Below are 22945 nucleotides of genomic sequence, written 5' to 3' on the forward strand. Positions count from 1 at the left end.
GCGCACTGGGTTTCAGGGACGGCCCTCCCTGGTGGATGTCAGACTGCCAACATTCTCAAGTGATTCTAAATGTAAAAATCGGTTTGCACTCGGTTGGAAAATTACAGCCGGAACTCTGTTCAGAGGTGCTAAGTACTCTCGACTGGCAAGCGCTATTGGTGTGTCCGAGCCAAGACCAGCGTTTCCCCAACTCCAGTCCTCGAGTATCACTTTGGGGCGGCAGGGTAGCCTAGTGGTTAGAGCGTTGGACTAGTAACCGAAAGGTTGCAAGTTCGAATCCCCGAGCTGACAAGGTACAAATCTGTCGTTCTGCCCCTGAACAGGCAGTTAACCCACTGTTCCTAGGCCGTCATTGAAAATAAGAATTTGTTCTTAACTGACTTGCCTAGTTAAAATAAAGGTTAAAAAAAAAAAAAAAAACTTGCTCCTATATCACAAGGGCTGGACTTTATAAACAGGAGAAGAAGGCGGCAGGCAGCACACCTGGATCAACACTGCTATATAGCAAACCATGCACTATGCACACATTAAAATTGCGCACGCACACACGCGAGCAACGGTCAGTCAAATGAGTTAAAGGTTTGACATATGTTTCACACAGAAGAAAGCAGGGCGAGAAAGCAAAGGGTACATTTTTTGGATTTTATTAAAATACGGTGTGGAGTTTACCATCGGAAATTACCATCACAAACATGATTGTTTCTAATACAAAAAGTAAACAAAACAAAACCAAAGCTTAAGAGCCTAGTTACAGGAGACGTTACAGGAGTCTGGTGAAAGTAAATCAATGAATTCACGACAAAGGATGAGTGAAAGACACCCCCCCCCCCAAAAAAAATAACTTTAAAAAACTCATGTTCACATGTTGTAAAAATACATTTCCCAAATTTCAACATTACACACAGCTCATTTAAAACATGTATTCATTCATTGCTAGATGAAGGTTAGATGTCAGTGCCAAAGAACAGAAGGTAAAACCAAACAAGAACTCACGGTGTACGAATGAAGGGAGAGAATGGTGAGGGCCTTCTGGAAGTCAGGAGACTGCTCAACATTCTGAGGAGCGCAGAACACAGAACAGACAGGGAGAGGAAGAAGCTGCGGGAGGATGTGTGTGCATTTCAACCCTGAGAGAGAAAATTGACCAATTGTATCCATCCTTTTCAGCTGGTCTGACAGACCACATCAGTGTCCGCTGTAGCCCCCGGGGCTGGGGGGCTCGGGGCTGGCCATGAAAGACTTTCAGAGCGCCGGAGCAGGGGAAACATTCTCACACCCCAGAGTGAAATATCAGATGGACTTTCCTTCAGTCTGTAGCACTGACAGTGACCTACTCAACTACATGTATGGGGAAATTCAATCAAAATGGCTCACCCGGTTAACCCAGAAATGTTCTTTCTGGACTGAGAGAATGCATATTTTGATTGATGTACTCAACAAAACATTTGCAGTGTGAAACTTAGACACTCAACTGCATGTCAAATCAAATACACTTTTTAGCTCTGTGGAGAGCATGTTATTGTTGACTTATCCGGGAAACCTTGTCAACCAGTGTTTGATTGAATAACGTCCTTACGGTGTGAGTTGTTAGCGGGGTTTCATCTGACTGTGTGTCTCTCCTACCCCACCTACTGTGGTCAACTGTGTTTAAGGCAGTGAGTGTTTCCATGGCAACTCTACAGCTACTATACAGGGAGAGGCTAAATACAGCAGGGCGGCTAAGACAACAACAACAAAACAACTCAAACGTTTGTTCCTGAAATGTGTCAGTACAACATGTAGAACACAAAGTGAGCACGATTACAACTGAAGAGTCAAAAAAAAAAAAAATGGATTTGAACACATTGATGAACTAAAAACAACCAAAAAAAATGTCATCAATATCATCAATGGCAATTTAAGGTCACTATTTAAGCTCATAATTCAAACTATGGGGGATATTTAAAAAAATATATACTCATCACATGACACAGGAGCCTATAATGTCCTCATGTCCATGTCCTCATAGACTCTGGTAGGAAGGGGGGAAAAAACTGTACATCACTGGTTACTGACCACCACAAAATGGCAACTTGGGTTAAGGGTTAAGCACTGGGGAGCAAAGGGCGGACAACAAGATGACAATCTTTAGGCCAATAGCGTTTGCCCTCCAAAAATACCTCACATGCACAATAGCTAGAGCAGCATGACATTAGGGAGAGTAGAAAGGCATACAGTTCTACATTCTAGAAAATAAAAACGGATCATGCTGACACTTTGAATTTGAATCCAAGTTTCATTGTGCTGTAGAACGGGTGGTTGAAGAAGCTTGTCAGATCAACTGGAATCTGATGTCGAAATGGAGAATCACGGGAAAGCATTGTGCTAATTTTTTCCACAGAGAAACAAATGAAGTATAACATTTAAGGTGAAGATGAGAGATAAGTAACTGGTCTCGGTGCCTGAGATTTTTGACAGTGAAAAAAAAAAAACCTGCAGACAAATCCTAAAAAGTTGTTTGGTCAATTCGGTTATTGAGTGGGGTTCTTATTTATCATCGTCATTGTTACAATTTTCACAACCCTTCTGGTCAAGAATAGCAAAGTGGTCTCTACAAAAGCTGTACAAAAAAGAAAAGGGTTTGAACGTACATTCAATATCTGTTACTGAGGTACTATAAAAAGGTATTCCCTTGAAACAACGAGAGACGACAGCGTTAAGAACTACTCTTTCAGAAAGACAACAACTTGTCAAAACAACCAATGAGGGGGGTGGGAGGGGTCCACATGCAGACCACACGGTCGCCTTTGAAAAGCCACTATGATCATGTAAGAATAAAGACTCCACACACTCTCCCTTTGGCCTTAACGGGAACGGTGAATCTCCGTCTTCTTAAAGGGATGGTTGAATCAACTCGCTGGCAACACTGCCCATTCTTAAAGGGATGGGTGGATCCACACTTGCTGATAAAGCACTAGTGGAGAGCAGAGTTCTTCAAGGGCTGGATGGGGTGAGAGAGAGGTTGGGTGGATGGACTGCGATAAAAGATCGGAGAGGTCTGGGAGAGAGAGAGAGAGAGAAAGACAGCGAGTCCTTGCCTTGTCACCCGTCCTGGTTGTCTTTGGAAGTCAGCAGGTAATTAATGACGTCACGGCAAAAGAGTTGTACTTCACTTTCCCTGCGGCTGACTGCTTCGTGTGGACGCGTTAAAAAAACCCAGGGGTAGCTGTCAGGCTGGTTACACGCAGCTCAGCGCTGCAGCCAAATCACTGCCCCTCTCTCTGAGCACAGCCTGCAGACTGAGCATTCAGATGGCAGTGGTACCCCCTGCTGGCCAAACCTCAGTCCTACACAGCTGACCTGTGCTGCCCACTGCTAACAATGTTGCAAGCTCGCTGTGTGTGTCCGTGTGTACTTGGTGCTAAGTGCCTCTGAGAAACAAAAAGGCCCTTGAACAATAGTTAGACTTTTGGGGGGGGGGTGGGGGCACAATCCTACTGATATGAAACTGTTCTCACGTGATCTTGAAGCTACACACCGGTTCAGGGGACAGCCTTTACAGAATAAACATTTGACATAACTGTTGCTGAGTATAAGACCACGTCGTGGGCAAGGGCCTGTTGAGTGACGACACAGAGCACAACATAGGACGCCATCCATCTGACCTTTCAACAGGAAGTGACTGGCGCTGGAACAAAAGGAGCTCGGCTGTTAAGACCACCAAAAGGGGATATAAAAGCAGGAAAGAGAATTGTCGCCTGCCAAAGGAGAGGGTTCACCATCTTGAGGAGAAGAGACAGGACTCACAGGGTTTAACACAGCCCTGTAGCGGCAGAGGAGACGTAACACGCTTTGCTCAGGTTTCAGCTCTTCACTGACATTATTCATCCCTACACTAGCCAACAGACAGGGAATCAGGTAGCCTGGACCCATATCTGTATGTGCTTTAGCTGACTTGGCTAAAGCTAGCTAGATAGAGATCTAGGATCAGGCGAGGAATAATCGGGACAATAGAAGCCCGATGTGTTGTGTGTCTTACTTTTGTACACATTTTCTAAAATATGAGAGAGCGAGAGCGAGAGCGAGAGAGAGAGAGAGAGAGAGAGAGAGGGGGGCGTAAGAGAAAGGATTGCAGTAACATCAGAAAGCCACTAATGTACGCCGGGCCAACCCTTCACGCCTTTCTGACGGATCATAACAGCCAGACTCTCGGTCCAGCTTTGCTGGAGAAATGCTACTCAAAACAATAACTAAATGTTTTGTTTTTCCTCAAAAGAATAAAAAAAAATATGAAAATACCAATCCAATTGAATACTTTAGAAGAGAGTTATTGCTGAAGGTTTGTTGTTGTGGGGGGAATATGGATAGAGGGGAGATAGGGGTCCATGGGGGGGTTGAGTGGGTCCGAGGAAGGGTTACAGAGGAGGGGGATTTTGTGGACGGCAGGTCACTCCTGGGCTGGTACTGTGTTCTGAAGGACTGGCGCTTGAACAGATCCAGATCGAACCGGATCAAACCGGAACCCCAGTGTCAATCTGCCTGAGGTCGGAGAGGAGGGTTGGTGGTGATGATGATGGTGGTGGGAGGAGACGGTGGGGTTGTTGGTTTCCAGGGGTGACGGAGGAATGTTGGGGTGCTATTGGTCAGAGGGGATGTCTCTGTCTGCCTCTGCCTTGCTGGGTTGCCCTGGCGACGAGGTGTGGGGGGGGTGGGACACAGGGGCGATGGCGTGAGCCAGGGCCTCTACCCCTGCTCCCGCCCCCGTCAGACCCCCTGCTGCTACGCTGATCAGACCCACAGGAAACCTGACGCGTAGAGAGAGCGAGAGAACGTATCAGGGCCTTGTTCAGGAGGGAACAACATTGCAGCACATTCATCAACAACCAAATCTACTGTGAAGAACAGATATCGTATTTTGCATAAAATGAAATATAATTATAATAATCACGATACACTTCCTGACTTGGTTGTCCTCCTGTGCTCACCTTAACCGCTGAGGGTCTCACCTGTATGCACCACCTCCGTTGAGTTCAGGGTGGACTGTTGCAGCCTCCATACTGGGCCACTGGGACGCTGCCATCAGATATTCCTTATTCACACAGTTCTTCAGACTGTCTGGGATACGCCCTAACAGAGGACAGACAGGGGACAAGGGCTTAGCGTGTAAATCCCCCAATCTCCGTTTTAATAACCAGGATACCATTTTCGGGACAGGTGGCATATAAGCCACTCAGGGTGTTTTAGCTCTCCTGCACAAGCAGCTATTTGTATTTTGTTTTTTTTTACCATTTTAAAAACTCTCACAATATTGATTAGCATTTTTCTTGTGTGCAAAAAAAATAAAGAGTGTCGGTAAGATATAACACCAGCCCACTCTAGAACCTCAAAAGATGCAGCCATACTCAAGCTACATAAAGCCACTGAAATAATAAATGAATCACTACGTAATAACTAATAATACAAAGTTAGGATGGCGATGGAAGCCCAGGCGGTGTTAACTAGCTGAAGCGGAGTGTTAGGGGTCTTACCAGTGATGGCACGGCGCACCTCCCTGGCAGCCTCCTCTCTGGCCTCGATGGAGGCCTGCTCACTGTACCAGGACGTGTGGGGGGTACAGATGAGGTTGGGAGCATCCTTCAGGGGGCCCTGGGAGAAACTACAACAACAGAGAGAGGGTTAGAGGGGGAATGAGAGGGGGGTGGGTGCACGATCACACTTGTGGGGGTTCGAAATCAGGCTAGGATCCTTCAGTGGGCTGTGTGTGTACCTGAAGGGCTCTGTGTCGTGAACGACTGAACGTCCAGTGTGTGTGTGTACCTGAAGGGCTCTGTGTCGTGAACGACTGAACGTCCAGTGTGTGTGTGTACCTGAAGGGCTCTGTCTCGTGAAAGTCCAGTGTGTGTGTGTACCTGAAGGGCTCTGTGTCGTGAACGACAAAACGTCCAGTGTGTGTGCGTGTACCTGAAGGGCTCTGTGTCGTGAACGACTGAACGTCCAGTGTGTGTGTGTACCTGAAGGGCTCTGTCTCGTGAACGACTGAACGTCCAGTGTGTGTGTGTGTGTACCTGAAGGGCTCTGTGTCGTGAACGACAAAACGTCCAGTGTGTGTGTGTGTACCTGAAGGGCTCTGTCTTGTGAACAACTGAACGTCCAGTGTGTGTGTGTGTGTGTGTGTGTGCCTGAAGGGCTCTGTCTCGTGAACGACAAAACGTCCAGTGTGTGTGTGTGTACCTGAAGGGCTCTGTCTTGTGAACAACTGAACGTCCAGTGTGTGTGTGTGTGTGTGTGTGTGTGTGTGCCTGAAGGGCTCTGTCTCGTGAACGACTGAACATCTAGTGTGTGTGTGTGTACCTGAAGGGCTCTGTCTCGTGGACGACTGAAAGTCCAGTGTGTGTGTGTGTGTGTGTGTACCTGAAGGGCTCTGTCTCGTGAACGACTGAACATCCAGTGTGTATGTGTGTACCTGAAGGGCTCTGTCTCGTGAACATCCAGTGTGTGTGTGTGTACCTGAAGGGCTCTGTCTCGTGGACGACTGAACGTCCAGTGTGTGTGTGTGTGTGTGTACCTGAAGGGCTCTGTGTCGTGAACGACTGAACGTCCAGTGTGTGTGTGTACCTGAAGGGCTCTGTCTCGTGGACGTCTAGTGCAGCTCCTCGTATCCGTCCTTCCTTCAGGGCCTGAGCCAGAGCCTTCTCATCCACCAGCCCTCCCCGCGCAGAGTTCACCAGGAATGCTCCCTGGCGCATCTACACACAAAACACAGGGCTACTTTATACAGACACGCACTCCCATAATTAACTCAGGAACCACACCTATGTGGAAGCACCTGCTTTTAATATACTTTGTATCCCTCATTTAGTCAATTGTTTCTATTATTTTGGAAGTTACCTGTACATGCATGTAAGAACGTGAATTTACAAACATACTAGGGCTGTTAACGAGTTAATAAGGTGTTAGATTTTTAAAAAGGCATTCATTTTTCACCGCACGGACCCCTTTCAAGCGCACGTGTTTCCACACAGACCCTATTCCGCACGGACCCTGCACCATCTTGTAGCTGCTGTTATGTGGCGCTGTCTGTCTCTTAGGGTGTTTTCACACTTGGTCCCCTTCAGACAATTTTTGTGAATTCAGTGCGGTTCCCCTCATTTTTTTGTGGCGTGCGAACACTCCAAAAGGAACACCGTGGAGTGCGAACACTCCAAAAGGAACACCGTGGAGTGCGAACACTCCAAAAGGAACACCGTGGAGTGCGAACACTCCAAAAGGAACACCGTGGAGTGCGAACACTCCAAAAGGAACACAGTGGAGTGCGAACACTCCAAAAGGAACACCGTGGAGTGCGAACACTCCAAAAGGAACACCGTGGAGTACGGACACTCCAAAAGGAACACCGTGGAGTGCGAACACTCCAAAAGGAACACCGTGGAGTGCGAACACTCCAAAAGGAACACCGTGGAGTGCGAACACTCCAAAAGGAACACCGTGGAGTGCGAACACTCCAAAAGGAACACCGTGGAGTGCGAACACTCCAAAAGGAACACAGTGGAGTGCGAACACTCCAAAAGGAACACCGTGGAGTGCGAACACTCCAAAAGGAACACCGTGGAGTGCGAACACTCCAAAAGGAACACCGTGGAGTGCGAACACTCCAAAAGGAACACCGTGGAGTGCGAACACTCCATAGGAACTTAGAGGCCTCAGAAGAGCACCCTAAGCAAACCGAACTGAGACCACCTCGAGAGGTGGTTTGAGTATGGTTCGCTTGAATTCGGAAGTCCGGTTCCCCCTTCTTTTTTTTTTTAGGACAAGGTAAACACAAAGCTCCCCGGATTTGCTTGTAATTATTACCGCACCACACACTGGACTACTGGAACACCGTTTCCTCTGCAATAACCCCTTCACATTGGAGAGAGAAGAGGATGTGCCGGTTCACATAAATAAATGTGTGCTGATTAGCGATTGTCAAGGACGCAGAGAAATTCTAAAATGTGTGTGTGGAGTTTTGTACTGACGCGATGTTCAGATTCTCTGTTTACAATATGTTGACCTACAGGCTAAGAGAGGTTCATAAACTGTTTATTGGAATGTGGGGTATGAATAGTGTGAAAAGGCAACATGAGAATCACAACATGGGTACAAAATTCATTCTAGCTGTTGAAGAGTTAGTAGCCTACAGCATTATTTAAAATCGCCAATTCATTTACTGGTAGTTCATCTGTTACCAATAATATTTACATGTTAATATTATCTTCTGATGACAATTATTATGTCTCATCCTTTTACCAAAATGCAATCTGTTAACTTCCAAAATTTAAGTAGTTATAAGTAGGTATACATTCTAATGGAATGACTTTTCCTGTACTTTTACTAGAGTGCATTGAGTGAATGTTGGACAAATATCTTTGGTTCCTTTCTAACAAAAATTTGAAATGCGAATGTAAAAGAGGACTCGGACCTCAAAAAAGGCGAAGTGAACTGGCAAAAGAGTTGAGTCCTCATTCAAGGGCAGTGTGAATACAAAGAGAACAGACTTCTTTAGATTTCTTTGGTTCACTTTAAACAGGACTGACACCACTTATTTTAAAAGAGGACTAATATGTGAAAACACCCTTAAAACATCCACTTTGCGCGCAGCTTTGAGCCACAATTTTGAAGGAAGAAAAAGCTCAACCATACACACATTCTCAGGTGTTTCTTTAGATAACAGCAAAAACATATTTTGGACAAAAATAGCTAGCAAGTTATACTAAAGTTCGCTAGCTAACCAAAATAATGTTTACAATGTCATGGTTGAATGCCTCTTGACATAACTAACTACCCACAATGGTTTTAAACCAGAACAGGACATCCATTCCATTTACAGTGCCTTGCGAAAGTATTCGGCCCCCTTGAACTTTGCGACCTTTTGCCACATTTCAGGCTTCAAACATAAAGATATAAAACTGTATTTTTTTTGTGAAGAATCAACAACAAGTGGGACACAATCATGAAGTGGAACGACATTTACTGGATATTTCAAACTTTTTTAACAAATCAAAAACTGAAAAATTGGGCGTGCAAAATTATTCAGCCCCTTTACTTTCAGTGCAGCAAACTCTCTCCAGAAGTTCAGTGAGGATCTCTGAATGATCCAATGTTGACCTTAATGACTAATGATGATAAATACAATCCACCTGTGTGTAATCAAGTCTCCGTATAAATGCACCTGCACTGTGATAGTCTCAGAGGTCCGTTAAAAGCGCAGAGAGCATCATGAAGAACAAGGAACACACCAGGCAGGTCCGAGATACTGTTGTGAAGAAGTTTAAAGCCGGATTGGATACAAAAAGATTTCCCAAGCTTTAAACATCCCAAGGAGCACTGTGCAAGGGATAATATTGAAATGGAAGGAGTGTCAGACCACTACAAATCTACCAAGACCTGGCCGTCCCTCTAAACTTTCAGCTCATACAAGGAGAAGACTGATCAGAGATGCAGCCAAGAGGCCCATGATCACTCTGGATGAACTGCAGAGATCTACAGCTGAGGTGGGAGACTCTGTCCATAGGACAACAATCAGTCGTATATTGCACAAATCTGGCCTTTATGGAAGAGTGGCAAGAAGAAAGCCATTTCTTAAAGATATCCATAAAAGTGTCGTTTAAAGTTTGCCCCAAGCCACCTGGGAGACACACCAAACATGTGGAAGAAGGTGCTCTGGTCAGACGAAACCAAAATTGAACTTTTTGGCAACAATGCAAAACGTTATGTTTGGCGTAAAAGCAACACAGCTCATCACCCTGACCACACCATCCCCACTGTCAAACATGGTGGTGGCAGCATCATGGTTTGGGCCTGCTTTTCTTCAGCAGGGACAGGGAACATGGTTAAAATTGATGGGAAGATGGATGGAGCCAAATACAGGACCATTCTGGAAGAAAACCTGATGGAGTCTGCAAAAGACCTGAGACTGGGACGGAGATTTGTCTTCCAACAAGACAATGATCCAAAACATAAAGCAAAATCTACAATGGAATGGTTCAAAAATAAACATATCCAGGTGTTAGAATGGCCAAGTCAAAGTCCAGACCTGAATCCAATCGAGAATCTGTGGAAAGAACTGAAAACTGCTGTTCACAAATGCTCTCCATCCAACCTCACTGAGCTCGAGCGGTTTTGCGAGGAGGAATGGGAAAAAATGTCAGTCTCTCGATGTGCAAAACTGATAGACATATACCCCAAGCGACTTACAGCTGTAATCGCAGCAAAAGGTGGCGCTACAAAGTATTAACTTAAGGGGGCTGAATAATTTTGCACGCCCAAGTTTTCAGTTTTTGATTTGTTAAAAAAGTTTGAAATATCCAATAAATGTCGTTCCACTTCAAGATTGTGTCCCACTTGTTGTTGATTCTTCACAAAAAAATACAGTTTTATATCTTTATGTTTGAAGCCTGAAATGTGGCAAAAGGTCGCAAAGTTCAAGGGGGCTGAATACTTTCGCAAGGCACTGTAGGTACGGTTTTTCTTGCATTTCTCAGGTCAAAAGATTTAAGCAAATAATCTCCATTTTTGTAGAACCAGCTTGTGACTAGCTCATGTTGAAGTAGCCTAGGCTACATCTAATAGCTGTTATTACATGAACTCAGACCTGGCTGAGCTATTGTCTTCTGTGGAATTCATATCATTGTTGAACAGGTATAAAATGCTCCTTGTGTCCATAGAGTCAGTTCTGTTTTCCGGTACTTAACCCTCCAAATCAGAAATTGGGAGAACACTAATTGAGAATGCCTGAAGCTTTAACTGTTTGTTTGTGTGTGTTCGCAAGTGTTAAAACGTCAAGAACATTAATAAGAGGGAGTAAGTATATTTAAAAGAGCTACATGTAGTATTTTTGGGCCCGGCAAATCTCTTGTCAAATTGACTGGGGCTGAACGATTTGTATAAAGTATCGCTCACTAACGGATTCGGTTAGCATGCGGCCCAGTCAATTTAACAACAAGAGCCAGTCCGTCTTCTGTTGACCAATAAGAAGGCTGCACCAATAGAATGCAATTTTGTGTGGGCCCAATCACTTTTTTGGAGGAAAAAAATATTGTTAAACACTATCATTCCACTATTACTTCAGATATATTAATGACATTTTCTGAAATTACAATGCAAAAATATTACATGTAGCTAATTTAAACATTGTGAGTATTTTATTTCTTATACAGATTGTGTTTCCGTCCCTTACAATAAAAGCATAGTAAACCTGTAACTCAACAAAACTGCTTTTTAATAGGGTTATTTTTTCTTAAGGGACAAATTTGAGCAAATTAAAACATTTAGATGAATTGTGATTATTTAAATCGTTTGACAGCCCTAAAACATACATAAAATATGTGTGTACGATGTGTGTTTATGACATCGTGTACCTGTTTGATGGTGAAGTCGTTGATGAGGTGGTGGTTGTGTTCATTGAGGCTGCAGTGTAGAGAGACACAGTCAGAGTGGATGAGCAGGTCTTGGAGCGTAGTCATCCTCTGCAGGCCCAGGGAGCGCTCCACTCCGTCAGGCAGGTAGGGGTCGTAGAAGATCACCCCGAAACCAAACGCCTTGGCCCGCAGAGCCACCGCCTGGCCCACACGACCTGCAGAGAGAGGAACGCACAGGGGTAACTAGTATTTGTATATCCATTGTGGGGCACATAGGCACCCATAGCAATTCCAGGGCCTCTCGTAGCCCCAATTGTCAATTGAAAACAGGCCAGACTAGGGGCCACTAGTCAGAGTAGCCTAGTGACCACTAGTCAGGGTAGCCTAGTGACCACTAGTCAGGGTAGCCTAGTGACCACTAGTCAGGGTAGCCTAGTGACCACTAGTCAGGGTAGCCTAGTGACCACAAGTCACTAGTCAGGGTAGCCTAGTGACCACTAGTCAGGGTAGCCTAGTGACCACAAGTCACTAGTCAGGGTAGCCTAGTGGTTAGAGAGTTGGACTAGTAACCGAAAGGTTGCAAGTTCAAAACCACAAGCTGACAAGGTACAAATCTGTCGTTCTGCCCCTGAACAAGGCAGTTAACTCACTGTTCCTAGGCCGTCATTGAAAATAAGAATTTGTTCTTAATAATTATCCTCTTGGTGTTAGGGGGCAGTATTTTCATTTTTGGAGAAAAAAAAGTTCCAGTTTTAAACGGGATATTTTGTCAGGACAAGATGCTAGAATATGCATATAATTTGACAGCTTTGGATAGAAAACACTAACGTTTCCAAAACTGTAAAGATATTGTCTGTGAGTATAACAGAACTGATGTTGCAGGCGAAAGCCTGAGAAAAATCCAATCCGGAAGTGCACCAGGTTTTGAAAGCGCTGCGTTCCAAATGACTCCCTATATGGCTGTGAATGTACCATCAACGAGCTTACGCTTTATACGTATTCCCCAAGGTGTCTACAGCATTGTGACGTAGTTTTACGCATTTCTGTTGAAGAATAGCCGTATGGGGGCACATTGCGTAAGTGGTCACATGGTGGCTCCGAGAGAGATTCTCACGTAAAGTGCAGAGGTAGCCATTACTCCAATCGGTCCTAGAGAAAAAGGAATTGTTCCGACGGACATATTATCGAATAGATATTAGAAAAACACCTTGAGGATGGATTCTAAACAACGTTTGCCATGTTTCTGTCGATATTATGGAGCTAATTTGGAATATTTTTCGGAGTTGTGGTGACCGCAATTTTCGGGCGATTTCTCAGCCAAACGTGAAGAACAAATGGAGCTATTTCTCCTACAAAAATAATATTTTGGGAAAAAAATGAACTTTGGCTATCTACCTGGGAGTCTTGTGAGTGAAAACATCAGAAGTTCAAAGGTAAACGATTTAATTTGATTGCTTTTCTGATTTCCGTGACAAGTTTGCCTGCTGCTAGCAAGGCATAATGCTATGCTAGGCTATGATAAACTTACACAAATGCTTGTCTAGCGTTCGCTGTAAAGCATATTTTGAAAATCTGAGATGACAGGGTGATTAACAAAAGGCTAAGCTGTGTTCCAATATATTTCACTTGTGATTTTCATGAATAGGAAGATTTTCTAGGAAGATTTATGTCCGTTGCGTTATGCTAATTAGTGTCAGATGATGATAACGGTCCCGTTCACGGGCTGGGCGTCACTACAGGTTAACTGACTTGCCTAGTTTAATGAAGGTAAATAAAATATTTTAAAAATCAGCTGCTCTAAATCAGCCCCCTTCTCCACTACCCAGTAACTCCATCAACCTCCCTACCCTAGCCCAGATGACCCCCACTCACCCAGGCCGATGATGCCCAACGTCTCCCCCCGGATGCGGGCAGCTCCCCCGGCCACCTCCCTGATCTGCTCCACGCTGGAGGCCCTGGTGCCCTCCCTCAGGGCCTGATGCATCCAGGTGACGCGGCGGTACAGGTTCAGGATCAGACACATGGACGTGTCGGCCGTCTCCTCCACCGAGCACGCTGGCACGTTACACACTGCGATGCCTGGGGGAGAGAGATGGGGAGGTGGGGAGAGAGGGAGATGGTGAGATGAAGGAAAGAGAGGAGTGTGTGTGTGTGTACCTGTTCATCGGCATACTGCGTGTGTGTGTATTCGGGCATGACTCACCCAGCTCAGCTGCAGCTTTGATGTCGACGTTGTCGAAGCCACTGCCGATCCTGACAATGACTCGGAGGCCTTTGAACTTATCCAGGTCGTCTCTGGAGAGGGTGATGGTGTGGTAGAGCAGAGCCCCCACTGCCTCGTTCAGCACCTACGGGGTTAATACACAGACACCGTTATACAGTTGGCAATACAGGGTTAACACACACAGTCAGACAAGGCCATCACACAAATGAATACAGCCTCGTTCAGCACCTACAGGGTTAACACACATACTGCTGGTTAGACAGTATCATAAATACTCAAATAAACACATGGCTAGCAGTCAGGAGGTAGTCCTGAATAACTTTTTAAATATTTTAGAAATCAGGAAGTGCCGCTTATAGCCAAATTAACAGGAAGCTTACAACCAGACAGTGTATGTTGCCTTATAAACACTGAGTGTACAAAAGATTAGGAGAATCTCCCTAATATTGAGTTGCACCCTCTTTTTCCCTCAGAAAAGCCTCAATTTGTTGGGGCATGGACTCTACAAGGTGTTGAAGGTGTTCCACAGGGATGTTGGCCCATGTTAACTCCAATGCATCCCACAGTTATATCAAGTTAGCTGGACGTCTTTTGGGTGGTGGACCATTCTCGATATACACAGGAAACTGTTGAGTGTGAAAAACCCAGCACCGTTACAGTTCTTGACAGACTAAAAAAGGTGCACCTGACACCTACTACCATATCCCGTTCAAAGGCAGTCTTTTTAAAACATATTTTGTCTTGCCCATACACTCTCTGAATGGCACACACAATCCATGTCTCAAGGCTTTAAAATCCTTCTTTAACATGTCCCCTCCCTTCATCTACACTGACTGAAGTGTCTTTAACAGGTTACATCAATAAGGGATCATAGCTTTCACCTGGATTCACCTGGTCAGTCTGTCATGGAAGGAGCAGGTGTTCCTAAAGTGTGTGTGTCTCACTCTACCTTCTCGTGTATCTCCTGGGTGGACTGGGCATCACAGAAGGCCACAGTGGCCACATCCTTGAGGATGGGCATCTCTATGGTGCAGTCACGCCCGTCCAGCAGGGCCACCAGGGGCCGAGGGTGCATGGGCCCGTTCAGGATGGGGGGGCGGATGCCTGCACACAGGGGAGAGCGGGACAGTTAAGACATGATTTGGCATTATGAAAGGTCACTAAATTAGTTGCATTCTAAAATCGTATGTGCTGCTTTGGTTCCAATGGCTGGCTAGGTTGGAGCATGGTGCTTGACACACTAATGGTTGTGGATAATTTTTTATTTATTTAATGTCCATATTATAACCATCAAACTATAAGTGTTCATCTGACGTTTACAGTCCATTTTGAGTTGACCGTTCGCCCAGACAAAATGGCTTCCTTTGGGGGATGTGTGATAAAGTCAAAAACACTGCATACAGCGCACCATGTTTTCCCAGATGGGACTGTTCACTGAGGTTAGTGAATCAACAATGTTTCTGGAGTCTCTGGACCAGGGCAAAATGAATCACTGCCGTAAACCTTCTACACGCACCATTGCCTTGACCATTACAACACACACGTGCACACCATTAAAGTCCCTCTGAACTTGACCAGGCATGACAATAGCCACTGGCATCATCAGTGCTGGGGCCAGAGCAGGCTCAACCCGAATAGTGAGTCTGACCAGTGACCACTAACATGATTACTACTACCAAAGCGAGTCCCATGATGCTCTCTTCTCCATCCCCACAAACAGCCAGGGCCTTGTCAACACTGGCACCCTGAGGGATCAGTGGCTGCGTGTGATGGTTACGCAATGGTAATATGTAACTGGATCTTCTGCTGCAGAGAGCACATCTGAGATGACAAAGAGACGGGGGGGTTCCAACACCATCACGAACCTACAACGTCAATACATGCAACCCCACGGAAATCAGATGCACATGCTATGACGACACATGTAAGACACACTGAATGACACACCACCTACATCGCTGACTCCAGCCAGAGTGGAGGATGAAAATGCTTGTGGAGCTACACTGTAGCTGGCTGCAGTGCCAGGGGAGGTCGAGTGTGACGGTTGGGGGAGGGGCAGTAGAGGGGTTGAGATGCGGGGTGCAGGGAAGAAGGGGGGAGGGGGTAGAGAGAGAGTCTGAGTCATGACCTAAATTCCCTCCTCTGGAGCCCCCCCAAACACACACACACGTTCTGTACACACATCCGTAAACACACGCCACTGATACATGGCTACACTTGTCCACCGTGGTCCTGTGTCTGCATCGAAATCCTCAATCATCACTGAGCACCAAGTGGCAGAATGCGAGACAAAGCACAAGGCTAACATCTGTGCCAAAGGTCACTAGAGAAATGTGGCCAACTGGAACAAAAGCTAACATCACCACTGATACCATCATCATAAGACATATTCGTGTGTGTGTGTGTGTGTGTGTGTGTGTGTGTGTGTCTTAGCGCTCTGCCTCTCCTTCACACTGAACTAATCATGAACTGGCCTTCTGAATCAGAACGCACTGCCCTTCTCACACACACACACACACGTAACACACACCAGACCACACCACTGGCCCCTAGACCAGAAGCACACACACAGTCTCTGCGTGACAGGTGTATGGTCTGGGGTGGGGGAGAGGGACAAGAAGGGGGGGGGGGGGGGGGGGGGGGGGGTGCATGTGTCTCGCTGGAACATTCACATGGACAGAGGGCAGGACGCATGCAGGGACAGACACACAGACAGACATCCACATGCACAAACACTATGTCCTGTGTCATAGTGGGGGAGGGAGAAAGAGAGGGGGGAGTAGGATAGGAACTGGTGGCAGGCAGGCGGTGGAAGACAAATATTTGTGGACGCTTCCTGTGACGTCAAAGCATTTCCCAAATGGGCCTAGCCGAGAAGGCTTAAGAAAGTGAATCTGCATCTCATTAAAAAAAATAACAAAGCATTTTCCTTTATCTTAATCTCCACATGCCAGAGATCACAATGGATTCACAATTACTGGTTAACAAAAGGCAGCCTCAGAAGCGCAAAAACACAAATATTTAGAGTAAAGGACGCTTGCGTACAAGGCTTATGGAGCACAAGCATGGCCGCGCACACAATGCAATTCATTCAGCGCTTCATTCATTCTCCCTCCCTCCTTTCCTTTCCTCCTCCTCCTTTCTCTTTCCCTTGGTTTAAGGAGTGTGAGAGAGAGAGAGCAGGGAGAGGGGGAGGGGCAGGGTAGGATGATAATGCAGCACTACTCCACCCAACATCCAGCCAGACACACAATAACACACATACACGCAGGCGCCGTACACACACACACACACACACACACACACACACACACACACAGTTGCTCAATTCGCTACAAGGACACGCTGAGCAAAAAGGAAACGACACACACACTCGTCGGCAACACCACACCCAAGCCCATATCACCCCCTTCCATCTTCAAGCTCTCCTTCACAAACACATTTAACGACACACACCAGCGCGCCTAACCTTGCATTATGAAGTTTGCCAGCCTGTCTTCCTCTCTCTCGCCTCGCTCTCTCCCTCTATCGTTCTTTCTTTTCTCTCTCTAGTTCTGTCAGACTGTTCTCGGCTGGCTAGATCCCTGCTGTCATCCACACCCAGCCCCTCCCCCACGGTCCGGCTCCAATCACGGACGGCTCCATTGAGGGCCAGCCAACCAGCACTAACCTCATTAGCATAGCCAGGCAGTGGCTAGGTCTGGTTTGACTGTTGTTGTTTTTTAAAGAGACAGCTGGCCCGTTTCCCTGTAGCCACGGCCGCGACCCCTCACCCTGCTCCTCTCACTCATCTCAGGGGACCTGACTCTCCCAGACAACTCCCTCCATTTTATCTCAACATCACCCAAGGGCTGCATTTCACACCAATTTATTTAGTTTGGACTGGGGTAGTACAGACCAGAATTTTGTCTTATATGTCCAGAATTTAAAAGATATTTTATATGATTTCATTACCTTTTGATGACATTTGTATACACTACAAATTGAGGCTTAGCATGACTTGCAATACCAATTTATTTGTTTTACATCTAGGCCAAAGTGATACCATTCTACCTTTTCAGTTAATTTCAGTCTTTGTAAAAAAACAAACACAAAAAACACTGATCATGTTGTAATCTAACTGGTCTATTATCCTAGCCTGTCATGTACTCTGTCATCCTCATCATTTGTACCTTGCCTTGACATTCTTTCTCACGGCTCATAGCTCAGGCACACCAGCTTGGCCACCCACTAACCCCTCTTGAAATCCCCACAGACAGAAACAGGAAGTGAGATAAGGGCATTTTGCGCTCTCTCTGACTATCCCCAAGCCATCACTACACTATTCTACTAGTGATGGGGGGAGGATCAATACAGTTACATATCAGGATTTTATTTTTGGACTATATTTTCACAATATTGCAATATTATTTTTTAGCTAGTTGGCTGTACCGGCACCAAAACTCCAGTACTTTTTCCTTAATAGCTTGTTCTGCATCTTCTTTTGAAATAGGGAGACAAATTTATTTTCAGCACTTTTATTTCCATGACTGATGAAAACTAATTCTCATGCCCTCTCATCTCTCTGCAGCAGGAACACTGAATCACAAAACATATATAACAGTGACTGTCGCAATACATATCGTATCGCCACCAAAGCAATGTAATCATTCCCAGCCCTATATCCCATCTGCCACTCCACAAACTAATAGGCTGATCATTAATAAAAATACATTCCATATCAGCAGCTGATGTACAGTGCATTCAGAAAGTATTCAGACCCCTTCACTTTTTACACATTTTGTTACGTTAGAGCCTTATTCTAAAATGGATTGAATCGTTTTTTCCCCTCGTCAATCTACAACACAGTACCACATAATGATAAAGCAAAGCAAAATATATATATATACTTACAAAAGTATTCAGACCCTTTACTCTGTACTTTGTTGAAGCACCTTTGGCAGCGATTACAGCCTTGAGTCTTCTTGGGTATGACGCTACAAGTACATGTATTTGGAGAGTTTACTCCCATTCTACTCTGCAGATCCTCTCAAGCTGTCAGGTTGGATGGGGAGCATCGCAGCACAGCTATTTTCAGGTCCCTCCAGATATGTTCGACCGGGTTCAAGTCAGGCTCTGGCTGGGCCACTCAAGGACATTTATTCAGAGACTTGTCCCGAAGCCATTCCTGCGTTGTCTTGACTGTGTGCTTAGGGTCGTTGTCCTGTTGGAAGGTGAACCTTCGCCCAAGTCTGAGGTCCAGAGTGCTCTGGAGAAGGTTTTCATCAAGGATCTCTCTGTACTTTGCTCCGTTCATCTTTGTGACGTTTGGCATTCAGGCCAAATAGCTCAATCTTGATTTCAGACCATAGAATCTTGTTTCTCATGGTGTGAGAGTCCTTTAGGTGCCTTTTGGCAAACTCCAAGTGGGCTGCCATGTGCCTTTTTACCCCCTTAAAAAATGCCTGATTGGTGGAGTGCTGCAGAGATGATTGTCCTTCTGGAAGGTTCTCACATCTCCACAGAGGAACTCTGGAGCTCTGTTAGAGTGACCATAGGGCCCTTCTCCTCCGACTGCGCAGCTACAGGAAGCGTCTTGGTGGTTCCAAACTTGTTCCATTTAAGGATGATGGAGGCAACTGTTCCTGGGGACGTTCAATGCTGCAGAATTTGTTTGGTACCCTTCCACAGATCTGAGCCTCGACACAATCATTCAATCTCATGGCGTGGTTTTTGCTCTGACATGCATTGTCAACTGTGGGACCTTATATAGACAGGTCTTTCCAAATAATGTTCAATCAATTTAATTAACCACAGGTGGACTCCAATCAAGTTATAGAAACCTCTCAAGGATAATCAATTTAAACAGGGTGCACCTGAGCTCAATTTCAAGTCTCATAGCAAAGGGTCTGAATACTTAAGTAAATAAGGTTTCTGTTTTTCATTTTTAATACATTTGCACAATTTTCAAAAAAAACTGTTTTCACATTGTCATTATGGGGTATTGTGTATAGATTGATGAGGGGAATTTTCCCCCCATAAATTTTAGAATAAGGGTGTAACGTAACAAATGTGAAAAGACAAGTGGTACATTCCGAATGCACTGGAAGTGCAAAATATTATAGACATAGGCATGTGATAATCACACATTCAATCAATTTGAAGAAAACTGCACATCCTCTCTGGAGGATGTTCTGATACACCAAATCAGACCTGTAGAAACCATTTTGTATTATGAATTTGTGATGGAGGTGTGAGAATACTCATTACCATATGACTATAACCTGATAAAAATGAATTGTGAAATCTTAATATTCAAATGCCTATTATAGAAAAATACAAGATGTAAGATGCGCAGTCTGTGTATGGTCAGTGTGTGAGTGCGTGCGTTAACTGTAGGTCAGTGTCTGTGTGCGCGTGTTTGAGTGTGTCGCAAAACATGGCTCCTTACCCTCACAAATGCGGTCAAGTCTTTGTCGCTTTACTTTGTGTTTGTCCATTAGAGCCATAGGCTGGCAGTCCTAACCCAGGACACAGCAAGACAACAGCACAGAGCGCTAAGGAGCCCCTTCAACAGAACACCAGCACCAGAAACCACTACTGCCCACTGAGCAACACCTGCACAGAGAGAGATATAGCAATTGACAGGGGGAGAGAGCGCAAGAGAGACAGAGTTGTGACCGGGTAGAACGTGAAAGGTTTTATTAGTCATTTCTGTTGTACTGCTTCTGCAATATGGATTGCTTATTTCGTACAAATAAAGTTTGACAATTTGAGAGGGGGAAAAAACCCACACTATCACAGTTAGTGTAGGGTGCCGTTACTGCTGCAGGATCTTCAGAGGTTAGTTGATGCAAATGTGGTTTCAAGTTTAGCAGCCTTAAGATGTTACAATAACAAAGGGCACTGAGGTTTAGGCGTCTACTAAACAAATTATAATCCTATGTTCTTACACAAAAAAAAGTGCGTCTTCTTTCTCCCTCCCAAATTCTCTCAAACTTTATTGGTACAAAATAAGCAACCCAAGTTGTTACACTTGCATTGTACAATATTGCATCAAACTAAAATCGGAACTTACACCCAAATAAACACTTACCCATGTAGTGTGGTATTGGTGAGTGTGTATTCTGACTTCTCCTTTCTCTGTGGTAAATTTAAACCTAGGGCCTGTTTCAGTACTTTGACAATGCATCCATTCTTCTCTCCCTAAAGATTATACGTACTCTGACTTGACTGGATTGGTGAAAGCCATGTAGTTGATAACCCTTGCTTTCACCTATCCAATGGTGTGAGATAAATGACCTAAACCAGAGGGAAAGAGATGGTGCACTTTCCATTTTTCAAACTGGAAAGACTAGTAACCATATGGACGAGTGGCTGACTTACCAGCAGGAGAATCCTTTCAGTGTCTGTCTGCTTAGATCTCACTGTCAAGCAAAAAAAAATAGTCTTATTATCCGAGGGTCTTCTTCACTCACTCACACAAACACATGCATATTGATTAGATAACTGACAGGGGTTCTTCAACTTTTTCATCTCAAGACGCAAATTAGAAGTTGACTGTGACCCAAATCATCCTCCAAACGACCCAATATAAAGAAGAAATAGTGTGTGATTATATACGATGTATTCTCATAACTACCGACCCACCTCTCACATGCCCAGGGCCCACTCATAACAATAACGTCAGTCACTTCTAGGCCAAACCCATATAAAAAGGTGAGTGCTAAACATGGAGTACTTTGGCAGAATGACGAAAGGCCTTATAACAAAAAGTGCTTGTGGAACAGTAGTTAGGCCTTGATCACTGTTAGATGAAGACTAGTGTCTAACATTTTGGACAGGGGTGTCTGCCATATTATAATGTGTACAAGTTATGCTTTCCAACTTAAGAGAGAACAGTTAACACTAGTTGGCTACCATTTGATGACGTACACTGGCATAATGTGAGGAAGAATTAGCCAGCCTAACTTTCCCTAATTAAAAAATATCCATTCAAACCTCTAACTATGACACTTAGATAGAATCACATAATTTGAGAGGTTGGGATAACGTTCCAAAACGTATAAATGCTAAAAGTAGCGATGATTAACGTAATGCATTCCAAACTTGAAACCCATCACAATGTAAATCAACAGTGACTGGGTTATGGAAACAATGGCAGTTAATAATTTAACAAGAGCAAGGTTGATACAAAGTATCCAATACAGTTGTTTGCGAACTCAACCCATTACAACATATGGCTGATAAAGTACATTTCACTATCGAACAGCTAACTACAAGTTTCAAAACTCTGCAGAAGCCGCCATGATAGCTAGCTAGTTAACATTAGCAATTAAATTAACTGTATGGCTACTAATAACGACCGTTTATCGCATCTGGCTAGCTAGATAGCCAGTAAGCTAACATTAGCTAAGGTTAGTTGGTCAGTTAACCGTGCCAGATAAAACACATCGTTACTTATTATCGGAACCATATTTGGATTAAACAAAACGCATGTTAAGCATCCCAAAAATACACGAAAAGTTCGACTTGGCGGTGGCTAGTTTAACGTTATATTTTAACAAACATATCAAACTACCGTTGGATAGTTAGCATCGCAAGTTAGCTTGCTTGCTAGCCTAACGTTACGATGTGTGGGAGACGCGTACTGTTGGAGCCCATTTCATCCGATTCGTTATTAGCGAATTGCGCTACAATGTGAATATCTGAAATTCAGAAACGAAAGATCACGGAGGAAACGTGGATATCCCCAACGTGCACGTTAGTCGTGCATCATTCGCTACCCCGGTAACTGAGTAATGCACGAGCGGCGAATTATTTACCTAAATAATTGTATTTCGGTTGGATTGAGACAGTGTGCGTGCTTCGGTGGTCTTCCCTCTCTCCCGATCGCCATGAAATCTGAAAAAGAGGAAGTCGCCGGTTCGTGGGGGGTCAGGCCTCCCGCCGTACCAGTGTACACAACGTGTGACGGACAGGCAGAGTGCGAGGCATTGGTAGGAGGGGAAGGCAGAGCGCCCTCAACTTCCACGGCGGTGGTCAAACAGTGCACCCAAATCAGGGTTGCCAGGTCCAGCTAAAATGTATATCCAATTTGAAAACCTGACACAAGGCCTGAAAACTATGGACGAATTATTTTTTTTGCAGCAGGAGGAGTTGACACATTTGGCCCTGCTTCGAGGGCATTATCACTTTTATACAATGGGTTACCAACATATTCAAATAAATGATTTATATATATTTTTTTTTATTCATACTATTTCATCCTTCCACAAGATCTTGACCCGACACAAATCTAAGGTTGCTACCCAAGCCCTCTGGTCGGTCGTTCGGTTGCCAGAGACACGACCCAGTCGATCAGTTG

General features: G+C 44.9%; 1 protein-coding gene across 7 annotated transcripts; it reads right to left on the reverse strand.

The window, feature by feature from the left end:
* Positions 1-628: 628 nt before the first annotated feature.
* Positions 629-22615, reverse strand: LOC109910104 (C-terminal-binding protein 1-like). 7 transcript variants are annotated; one of them, XM_031797660.1, is made up of 12 exons: positions 22404-22614; positions 20965-21005; positions 20675-20880; positions 20030-20196; positions 14549-14703; positions 13579-13723; positions 13248-13454; positions 11376-11590; positions 6595-6725; positions 5508-5635; positions 4986-5106; positions 629-4784 (listed from the first exon to the last, which is right to left on the reverse strand). In XM_031797660.1, exons 4-12 carry the CDS (start codon positions 20085-20087, stop codon positions 4616-4618), a joined length of 1329 nt encoding a protein of 442 aa, XP_031653520.1. In that variant the 5' UTR covers positions 20088-20196; positions 20675-20880; positions 20965-21005; positions 22404-22614; the 3' UTR covers positions 629-4615. The 7 variants fall into 7 exon arrangements, with proteins under 7 accessions (XP_031653520.1, XP_031653525.1, XP_031653522.1 ...); XM_031797665.1 differs by lacking the exon at positions 22404-22614 and adding an exon at positions 22160-22260 and having other exon boundaries at positions 4965-5106; XM_031797662.1 differs by lacking the exon at positions 20675-20880 and having other exon boundaries at positions 22404-22615.
* Positions 22616-22945: the final 330 nt, after the last annotated feature.

This window comes from Oncorhynchus kisutch, linkage group LG19 (genome assembly GCF_002021735.2).
Source record: "Oncorhynchus kisutch isolate 150728-3 linkage group LG19, Okis_V2, whole genome shotgun sequence".
NCBI lineage: Eukaryota > Metazoa > Chordata > Actinopteri > Salmoniformes > Salmonidae > Oncorhynchus > Oncorhynchus kisutch.

Excerpts from the sequence above, each read along its gene's own strand:
- LOC109910104 (XM_031797662.1), bottom strand. The coding sequence starts at position 20,087 with ATGGCTCTAATGGACAAACACAAAGTAAAGCGACAAAGACTTGACCGC. Across the intron at positions 13,455-13,578 it reads CAAAGCTGCAGCTGAGCTGG|GCATCGCAGTGTGTAACGTG; the intron begins GTGAGTCATGCC and ends TCTCTCCCCCAG. Across the intron at positions 4,785-4,985 it reads AACGGAGGTGGTGCATACAG|GTTTCCTGTGGGTCTGATCA; the intron begins GTGAGACCCTCA and ends TCTACGCGTCAG.